Here is an 11,058-nt window from a genome sequence, read left to right on the forward strand (position 1 = left end):
TTACTTGTACTTGTTTATTTTCATTTCTACACATGATGCTACATCATGCTTGATATTTCAACTTCATGCTAGACAACATAAATTGGTATGACATTTGTACAATGCTCATGTGACCCAAGATGAATAGTGCAACTGCTCTGCACAAAAAAATACAATGCTGCAAAGATAAGCATACTGGTTTCGAGTCAGGTCTACAAAATGAATGGTTGTTCCTGTAATCTACCATTACAATTAAGCATCTTATTACTCGTGATTTGTCCCCTTGCTCTGCTCTTCAGAACTTGTATTTGTCAAGGTACTGATGAAGTGTGAAACCTTTTTTCTTTTCTGCCTTTACATTTCTGTCTCTACTCATGCCGTATGGAAAATCTCGGCACATCACTTCGTTCGATCTGCTGCACATAGGCAGCTGACAACTTTACCAGCACTATACTGGCTCAGTGGATATGACATCATGCAGATGTACATAAAGAGATGGTGTCTGCATTTCAGTGGTAGCTGAGTACTTGCATACCACGCTTGGTTTACCTTAGGTGGTAACAAGTAACTGGCATGTCTTATTTTTGCTGAATAATATTCCCAAAAAATTAAACTGCCCGGCCACGGCACCCGCATTTCGATGGAGGTGAAATGCCAGAGACCCGCGTATTTAGATTTAGGTGCATGTTAAAGAACATGAGATGGTTAAAATTCCCTGAGCCCTGCACTTTGGCATCCCTCATTATCATATCGTAGTTTTGAGATGTAAAACCACGCAATCATATATGAAAAATTAAACTGGGCCGATTCCAAAGGGCTAAAATAACACCTCGATTTTGAGAGTTGCTCAGGATAGGCGTCCCAAGTTCAGAATGCCTTGAGGTCAGATGATGCCGTGATGAAAAGTAGGCAAATCCCCAACAAAAATGTGTAATCCATAGTCATGTGATGGAACTTCTCATGTGTTGCTGACATTAGCGTAAAAAGTGAACGATAAAAATAGGGGTGTGTGAATATTCAAAACTTTGACTAGGTATGTATTCGATTCACAAGACCCTCACTATTTTTAATATTCAAACACCACAAAAGTTACCAAGTATTGAAATCAGCACGAAGAATTACATACTTGTGCTAAATTTCAGAAAATTTGATGCACAAATAGACAAATTAGTTTCAGTAGCCATATTCTCTTCATCTCCAGTGTGCTTTTCCAAATGCTGTGTCAGTATTCAAGTGTAGTGGCCAGAGCATGACATTGTGCATGAGGCCATGCACGTTGTTGCAATAGACTGCCGAAATTATACTGAACAAAACCGCCGAAAAAAATGGGGAGCCACTGCAAAAATTAATTTAAAAAACATCTAAAAATAAGTAAATCCGCCATTATTCTGGTTTCCGAACGTAAAGCACTTGCAATGAACATCGTGTCAATCAGTTGTTGCTTGTTCCAGTTGAGAAAGCAAGCTTAGAGGATTAAATCATGACAAGATTAACACACAAGCACGTGTGTCTAACCAGCGGCTGTTTTCGTTGTCTGGAGGAATGGTCACATGCATAACAATGTCGCTGCTTCCAGAAAATATTGAGCAGAGATCCTTCCTTCGTGACAACATAAACTCCAGATGTCGTACTGCCAAGCAATAGTGCTCTACAATGCATTAATTTCCTGTATGTTATTTGCTGCACAAGACTTGCTTTTTATGCCTGGTTGGTGAAAAAATTTTTTGCCAAAGTCGGTAGTTGTACTGTTAGTATGCAAAGATATTAGAAAAATATTCGATGCACACTTTGTTTTCATTACTTGAATTCACTTCACAATTGAAAATTTGATGTTCGTACATCCCCATATAAAGCGTGAGCCCCAGTTGAAAAGGTTACACGAAAGTTAATTTCACCTGTAAATACAAAAAAATAGGTGCTTCATAATTTAGACATGCATACAGACTGAGAATTAAACTATATTGGTCTTGTTGACGTAGGTAACCCAACCGCAGTTCTATATTGCAGACACATCAACTGTACCAAAGAAAGATTGTCCCTTGGTGTCTATAAAAAGCGGTGGGGGGCAAATACAGATGCTGATAGGTTAGTGATCCCTGCAACCACTGTCATTATGTTATCTAGTTGTCCTACCATTCTCCATGGAACTCTTGTTGACAAAATTTTGAAAATTTTCATGCGCTGAATGACACGCTCAACGTGCACCCTTGCTGATGCTATTTTCTGAGTACGTACAGCATCACCTTTTGTCATTTGTTGCCCTTTCTTGAAAGGTGGCCGAATTAGTTCAATTAGCCTTTCTGCACAACAGTCATCAATGAGGAAGCCACGGTCTGCCATCACTGCGTCTGACACAGGATCGAGGTTATCAAGGAGTTTACTTTGCTCAAAAATAGTTTTGTCCGAGGTACGACCACCATAACCTTGTGTCACATGAGCAATCACACCACCCGGTGTTACAGTGATCATGTATTTGCATGTGAATGTCTTCTTATACACAGAATAGCACCTCAGTGCACACTGAAGGCAATTTGGCTGGGAAACAGGTATTTCTGTGCAGTCTACAATAATTCTAACATTACTGAATTGTCTGAAGTGAGTTGGCATGTTTTCCACGATCTCTTCTTTCGATGGCAGCATTACAACCGATGACAATATTTGAGCAAGAATTCCAATTGTTTGTGTTATGGTATTGGTGCATGTCGTGAGGGAGCATCCAAACATGTGTTTAAGGAATGTGTTTGAGATGTTGTGTTTTAACTTGATCAGGGTTAGTACAATTCTTTCTTCAGCTGTCAGGCGGCTCCTGCCATGTACTTGCTGCACCTGAAGGTAACATCCAACCAGGCTTTCCAGTAATTCCATGGATGAGAGTCCTGTGTATGACGTAATGTTGGTGTCGTCTAAGGTGTCCACAAATTTATGTGTAAATGCCCCCGTGTGTACTTGAGAAGCCTTGTCCTGTCTTGATAGAGCACTGCCACCAAGAGCCATTTCAATAAGCACACTTGCGGCGTCTTCTTCTTCTGCAGTGGCTTCTGCTTTATGGCTGTCACATGAAACCTGAGGATAAATCAACCACCCACACATTGACGTTATTCGCAGAAGGCTAGAGCAAGTGGGGTTACAACATACTGGCCGACATTTAGGCTTTGAGTTTATTAGGCGTTAGACAAGGGGCCAAATTTACTCATGAAACTGAGTAAATTCTGTTCACCTGTGTTGGTAAAGCTCCCATTTTGCTAGATGAAGGCCCATGTGCACTGTCATCTTGAAAACTGGGTACAGCACTTGGCTGTGGTTGGACATCATCCTGATTTCAATAAAACAAACAACGCTCGCTGCATGCATCAAATAGCTTACACTTGTCACCAGAGCTCTGCTACAGAAGGTCAGATTATTTTTTGCGTTTCCATGAGGTTGAGTAAACTTTGCTCACCTGCGCAGGAAAGTCACCCATTTTAAGAGGCTCCTTGTGTGAACTGTCGCCTGGAAATCTTGACACAGCACTTGCCTTTGGTGCCTCATTATCCTGAGTTATAAATAAAACAAACAAAAAGCACTTGCTGCATTCATAAAATATCGCTTACAGGTGACTGAATCTCTGCTACATATATTTAGGCTACTTTACACTTGCCTCTGCTGACCGCCGTGTCCTCCTTTCTAATCGTTCTGCACTGAGCTGTTGGAGGCGGGCTGCTTTTTCGGCATCGTGTACAGATGACTGTGGCAGATTTTGACTTGGGACAGCAGTCCGCTTTAGTCGTCTTCTTACACATGGGAAGTCTGAAATTATTCATATTATATTGCCCAATTTAACTTCGTTTTACAGACAAAAAGGCAAATACTGAAAGCATGCCATTTACATGTGAATGAGCCGTGCAGCATTTAAAAGCAAGGTTTGCACGAGTAGTGAGAGCCATTGGCGTAGCCAGGGGTGGGGGAGGTAACCCCTTTTCCACCCTTCGAAACTTCATGCATATGTATACGCGCACATTACACACGCACGAATAACATACCTAAAGGGTGGTGATCCCCACCCCGCCCCCCAAAATATGCCTGGCTACGCCCCCAGTGAAACTATTAATAAATTTGAGAAGGGAATAACTAATCGAAGTAAATTAACCACGTTAGGTTTCCGGAAATTAGCGTCGTTTATTCAGTGGTATGGTGATAATTGCATCACTCTGAAACAAGCCTATTCCTACATAATTAAGTTGCGCTGCACTGTGTCGGAAAGGTGCCAAGCGGTGCAGGCGCAAGTTGAACGCCCGGTAAGCTTCTTGCTCTTAAATTTCATCCGAGCTGACAAACCAAAACAGGCAGTGCGCCGCGTTAATTAGAACACAGCATCGCCTGTAGACACCGCAGAGAAAACGCAGGCGTAACCACCGTACCTTTGTCCATTATAAATATATTTCAGGTTTCACTACTACAGTGCGCGCGGACAAAACGTACGTCAGCGACAGGGGCGTAGCGAGAAATTTTTCGGGGTGGTCCAACCATTGTTTATCTATCTTCGTGCATGTGTTTGCATAGCCGCGTGTATATACACACACGCAAAATCGAAAATTTTCGGAGGTGGGAGCGGTTTGACCTCGCAGCCTACTCCAGTGGTCTGCCAGAATATTACTGCAGCTTAATTTCAGAATGAGCAGACTAAGACTTGTGCAGAAAATAAGTATAAGCGAAAAATACACTCGCACATATAACGCAACTAATGTACTAAAGCGCTTTCGTATATAGACGAAACTATACTCCGCTTACGAGAAGCCCGAATATTAAAAAAAACACGCACACACGCTAAATAATGGTGTGCTCACCTGGGAGAATGAAGTCGTCTCGAGCGAAGTGATTTGAACAAACCACCATAGTGCCGGTCACCTTCTTTCCAATGCGTAAGTTTCTGATCCACGCCGTTCTCCGTTGCGCGTCGTCTGCATCCTTCGGGAAGTGATGGAACGATACGTTGCCACCTTTCCACCGCGATGCCACGCATTGTGGCACACAGCAATGTTCTTTGGAGATCGCTTTCTTCTTTTTCGGGCTCGCGCGCGGCGGCATGGCGAAAATAAAGGAACTGTGCGGCCGCTATCACGACGCGCGCAACGTGATACCATATCTCCTTTCAAGGTTGACCCTGTTAGGGCCGTTTCCAGGCGCGCCCGCTAGGTGGCGAGCGCTCAGTTGGAATCGCGAATAGGCGCGTGTTTTGTAACTTCCACGAAGGATACATCACATTCTATGAGCTTCCACTGCCACGGCGGGAGATGTGCGGCAGGGGCCATCAAACAGTGTTCAAGAAGCGGCACACACGTTTCCTCACCTAGGCTCCTCACGAGAAGTGAGTAGGGCTGTCTCACCGAAGGACGGTTGTAAAACAGGGCAGAACTGGACAAGTCTTTAATTGTGGAGTGTGACGGGTGTTCTTTGTCTGCGTTCACTTTGAGGTAATATAGAAAGGACATGTAAGATCTCTGCAGGTGGAGCGACCACTCGTTCGACACGACGTAGAGGCTTTTTACGGGGCTGGTGCGAAAAGCACCCGTAGAAAGACGAATGCCCAAGTGGTGGACCGGGTCGAGCATTTTCAAGGCGCTTGGTGGCGCAGACTGATAGATTATCGCCCCATAATCTAGGCGCGTGCGTATTAGGCTTCTATACAGATTCATCAGACATTTTGTATCAATGCCCCATGATGTTCGCGACAAAGCCTTGAGGATATTCATAGCTTTCAGACACTTGTATTTGAGATTTTTGATGTGAGGTACAAAGGTCAATTTCATGTCTAAAATTATGCCTAAAAATTTGTGTTCGGTTTTTACAGGTAGCCGCTGGCCGTGTAGGTGAATATCCGGATCGGGATGGAGGCCACCTCTCCTTCTTGAAAATAAGACGCAAGTGCGTTTTTGCGGGTTAAGGCTGAACCCGTTCTCGTCTGCTTATTCGGTTAACTTTTTCAAACTAAGTTGAACCTGCCGCTCGCACATTGTAAGATTGCAGGATTTAAAACCGATTTGAACGTCATCGACATATACGCAATAAAACATGTTACGCGGGATGCACAAACGCAAAGAATTCATTTTGATAATAAAAAGTGTACAACTCAGCACGCCACCTTGCGGCACTCCTGTTTCTTGGACAAATGTTCGGGACAAGACATATCCTATCGAAAATTCCGTGTTCGAGTGGGCAAAGTAACTTTCTATTATATCTAACATTTTCCCACGTACACCTAAGTGGGACAGGTCTCTTAATATTCCAAAGCGCCATGTGGCGTCGTAAGCCTTTTCCATACCGATGAACACCGAAAGAAATAATTGCTTGAGGACAAAAGCGTCGCGAATTTGCGCCTCGATACGTACAAGGTGGTCAGAGGTAGATCTACCTTCAAGAAAACCGCACTGGTATGGGTCAAGTAATTTGTTTGCTTCGAGGAAATGTATAAGTCGGCGGTTTATCATCTTTTCAAAGAGTTTACAGAGGCAGCTTGTTAGTGCGATGGGCCTGTAGCTCGCAACGGAGGATGGGTCCTTGCCCTGTTTTAGAATCGGAATAATGATGGCTTCTTTCCAGGCCGAGGGGATCTCGCCGGAAAACCAAACCGCATTATACAGGGAAAGGAGGGCTTTTTGCGTTTCAGATGGCAGGTGTTTCAACATTTCATATACAACACGGTCGGAGCCTGGGGCGGAATTATTGCAGCAATTAAGCGATGCTTGTAGCTCAGCCATGCAGAAAGGTTCATTGTACTCTTCGTGTTTTGTGGATTTGCGATCTAGTTTCTGTTTTTCGATTCTTGTCTTGTATCGCTGGAAAGCTTCAGTATAGTGCGACGAGCTGGACACCTGTTCGAAATGTTCGCCGAGGAAGTTTGCCTGGTCTTCCAAGCTGTCGCCTTGTGTGTTAACTAAAGGAAGTAAATGTGCTTGTCGACCTGCTACCCTACCAACCATGTTCCAGGCTTTAGCCTCCTGTGTATATGAATTGATGCCCGATAAAAACCTCTGCCAACTTTCCTTTCTTGCCTGTCGGCGCGTTCTCCTGCCTTGAGACTTCATGTTTTTAAAATTGTCAAGATTCTCGGCTGTTGGAGAGTCTCGAAGCAACCTCCATGCTTTGCTTTGTTTTTTGCGCGCATTTCGACAATCATTGTTCCACAACGGCACACGTCTTTTGCCGGGCAGTCCAGATTTGTTTGTGGGATGCACTTAGTTGCAGCATCGATGAGAAAAGCTGTAAAGAAATCTACTGCTGCATCTGTACCTAAACCACACATATCAGTCCAACTTAAGCAAGCAACTTTACGAAACTCTTCCCAATCGGCGTTGTCAATGTTCCATTTAGGTACCTGTGGAGGAGATTCATTAGTTGTTAGTGCACTCAGAGCTACTGGAAAGTGGTCACTTCCGTAAGGATTAATAATGACTTTCCCATTGAGTAAGGGTAGAAGCGATGGGGATATAATGCTGAGATCTATGGAGGAGTAGGTATTGTTAGCGAGGTTATAATATGTTGGCTCTTAGACACGCACCGGAAGAGAAAAGGAACTGTTCAATCAGGCGACCTCGCGCATCACAGCGAGAATCACCCCATAGACTACTATGTGCATTCAGGTCCCCAAGGACCAGATAAGGTTCTGGTAGCTCATCTATTAAGGACTGGAATTCATGTTTTTGCAGGTAGTAGTGTGGAGGTATGTAAAGAGAACAAATGGTGACGAGTTTGTTCAGAAGAACCGCTCGAACAGCCACTGCCTCAAGGGACGTTTGGAGAGGTGTGTACATGCTATTCCTTGACTAACTACAACGGCTACACCACCGGATGACGCCATGGTATCATCCCGGTCCTTACGGAAAATGATGTAACTGCGTAGAAAGTTTGTGTGTTTGGATTTTAAGTGTGTTTCTTTTACACAAACATTCACCAAAAGCGCTGTGTGTACAAATTCTTGGATATCGTCGAGGTTTCTGAGCAGTCCTCTGACGCTCCATTGTATAATTTGTGTTTCCATTATGGAGGTGGTGTAGTGCTGTGTGTACGAAAAGGAAGTGGCTGTTGTTTAAGCGGAAAGTTAGAACTCAAGTAGTAGGGCCGTCGTTGGGCCCTGTTATCGGCTCTTTAGTTTTCTTGGTGCGCTCCAAGGAGCTACGCCTCTCTTTCGGTACCAGGGGTACCGGAGTTGTGTCCATTGCCTCGTGTGAGGCACTGGACGCCCGCGTACGCGAGCTGCTGGTTTGTTTTTCCGACCTCGCCTGGCGAGGCGTGGTCGTGAGACCAGAGGACCCTGGAGTAGCCGGGATCTCTGGCTTAGTAGGTGGAGCAGACTTAACTGCTGCCACCACGGGGGCAGCCGCCATGGTCGGTGGCTCACTTTGCGTGAGCTGGGACAGTGGCGGTGACCGACGCGACGCTGCCCCCAGACGCGCCGCATCAGCATAGGTTGGGCCGTGAAGGACCGAACACCTTCTGCGTGCTTCTTTGAAAGATATATTCTCTCGGACCTTCAGTGCTACGACATCTTTTTCTTTTTTCCAATTTGGGCAACTGCGTGAATACGCAGCTTGGTCGCCGTCGCAGTTCACGCAGTGTGGTGTTTCATTGCAGGTGTCCGAGGCATGGCCTTGGACGCCACATTTTGCGCATGTAGGTCGACCACGGCAGCTCTGAGAGCCATGGCCAAATCTCTGGCACTGGAAGCATCGGCGAGGGTTGGGGATGTAAGGTCTTACAGGTGTCTGTGTAGCCAGTTTCTATAGTCTGCGGTAGTTCGGTTGTGGAAAAGGTAAGGATCAAGTGTTTGGTGGGGATTTCCTGGTTGTTTCGTCGGATGATGATTCGCTTTACATTTGTGACATTTTGTTCCTTCCATCCTTCCAGTAGTTCAGCCTCGGTGAGGTCAAGCAGATCAGTGTCGGATACGACTCCACGTGCTGAATTCATGGATCTATGAGGTGTTACAGTGATTGGAATGTCGCCAAAGGTTACGAGGTTGTGTAGTTTCTCAAATTGTGTTTGTCACGGAGTTCTAGAAGGAAGTCTCCACTTGCCATTTTTGTAACTTTATAGCCAGCACCTAAGGTGGCTATCAGTGATCTTGATACTATAAAGGGGACACGGTTCTTGCTGTTTTGTCGGTCTTCTCGCTGTGTACGACATGATAGTGTGGGAATACTTCTATGGGTCGGCTAAGGAAAGTCAGGTCTTCGGTGCGTAGGCGCTTTGAAGCGGCACGATCACTAATGAGGGGAAATGCTGTATGCATACTCATTGAATTCGATTCGGCAGCGATGGCGGCCACCCACCACGAAGTCCAACAGGAGGACGCTAGAAGATTCATGGTGCTGAAAACATGCAGACGCCAGCCGTACACCGCTACTATAACCAAATGCGCATAGACCGAGGTTGGCTATTTGCACAAGGTTAACCCAGGCCGCCTACGAAAACAGGGAAGTAACTGAAGGGAGTAGGAGACAGGACAGAGAGGAAAGAAACTAGGAAAGAAAAAGATCAGAGGGAGGGATAGGAAAAGGCGACCGCCGATTTCCTCTGGGTGGGTCAGCCCAGGGGTGCCGTCTACGTGAAGCCAGGGCCAAAGGGGTGTGTTGCCTCTGCCGGGGGGCCTTAAAGGTCCAAACACCCGGTGTCGGCTCAACCCCCAGGATCCCCTTTTCCCCGGACACGGCAGAGCCACGCACGGCTAGGCGTGGGAGGGGGTCGAAACCCCCCCGTTAGCTCGGGTCCGTGGTGTCGCTACACACCAAACGCCTGCTTGCGCAGACGCCCCTGCGGGGGTTCTGGCTTGATATGGACTGTGAATCACCTGTGGCGAATACCCGCATATGGGCCGTGTTATGCGGGTATGCGCAAGGGGCAGTGTGGGGCTTGGCCACCAGATGGACGCCGCCGACAAAGACAAAACAAAATGCACTCTTTCTCTCTGTGATTTGTGAACATTTTACTTATTTATTTATTTTTACTAATATAATAATAAGCACCATTGTACTTCTCTCCGAAAGGTCACAATATGTTTTCTTGGCCAATACCCCAGGGTGGGTATGTGCCACAGACTTTAGAATACAAACAAACAAACAAACAAACAAACAAAGTGGTACGAGCCGCGCTACTGAGGAAGAGGCTACAAGTAGCACTTCTTCAAAAACAGCCTGGAATCAACAGAATCACTTATTCTTTCCTTTGGTGCGTCTCCTTTGGATGTTAATAAGGAGTGTGTCATATATCTAAAAATGATTTTCTATAATCTGGAGGCTTTAATTATTTCATGACTGACTATTTTACATTCAAATTGATATATTGTTTACCTTTAGCAGTCTAGTAGTGTTACCATCTAGGACTTAAAGGGACACTACAGGCAAATAACAATTTATGTCAGAGTGAAAGCTCAATGTATGACAACGTCTAAAACGGCAATATTATCAACGCCAGTGCCCTACTTACAGAGAAATTAAGCTAAATGTATCACACGACGTGCGCCCCGAGTGGGCCATTTTGGAAATGATCCCGATGACGTGAGAGCGTCCGACTACAATTAATCACTAGTAATCAAACTAGCTGCAATAAAAAAAGAACCTTCCGCGCATCAAAGCCATAATAAAATGCTGCTTGTTCGTTTTTGTTTGATTCATCGAAAAAAGTACCTCTTTGGCGTTGCCATGGGGAACGGCGCAAAGGTTCCGTTTTCGCCGAACTGCGGTTCGCCCGGCACCCTGCTTCGCTCACCCGGTCGCGTCTCAGTGGTAGTTTCGGTATCGCGTACTGCCGCGTGTGTTTTGCACGCTCGTGAAAGTCGCTCTGACAAAGTTCGACAAAATGCCGCATGCATGTGATGTTGCCGGATGCCCGAATGGTGCACGCCGCCAGTGCACGCCGCCGCGCAGTAAAGGCGGGCAACGCTAGCACGGCAACAGTCACGCCAGAAAAACCGCTTTCAGGCGGGTGATTTGAAGTGCGTTAACGCGATGCGGACCACTAAAACGTGATTTTATTTCAAAGTAAGCACTTCCTTGGCACAAAAGTAGCACTACGAGGTTTCTGGACCGCTATTTCAACAATCAACGT

General features: G+C 45.6%; 1 protein-coding gene across 1 annotated transcript; it reads right to left on the reverse strand.

Moving 5' to 3' along the window:
* Window positions 1-1,713: 1,713 nt before the first annotated feature.
* On the reverse strand, window positions 1,714-2,787 carry LOC119378507 (uncharacterized). Its single transcript, XM_037647618.2, has one exon. It carries the CDS (start codon window positions 2,701-2,703, stop codon window positions 2,026-2,028), a length of 678 nt encoding a protein of 225 aa, XP_037503546.1. The 5' UTR covers window positions 2,704-2,787; the 3' UTR covers window positions 1,714-2,025.
* Between the last annotated feature and the right edge of the window lie 8,271 nt (window positions 2,788-11,058).

Source organism: Rhipicephalus sanguineus, unplaced genomic scaffold (assembly GCF_013339695.2).
Source record: "Rhipicephalus sanguineus isolate Rsan-2018 unplaced genomic scaffold, BIME_Rsan_1.4 Seq851, whole genome shotgun sequence".
In the NCBI taxonomy this organism is placed as follows: domain Eukaryota; kingdom Metazoa; phylum Arthropoda; class Arachnida; order Ixodida; family Ixodidae; genus Rhipicephalus; species Rhipicephalus sanguineus.

Excerpts from the sequence above, each read along its gene's own strand:
- LOC119378507 (XM_037647618.2), bottom strand. The coding sequence starts at position 2,703 with ATGTTTGGATGCTCCCTCACGACATGCACCAATACCATAACACAAACA.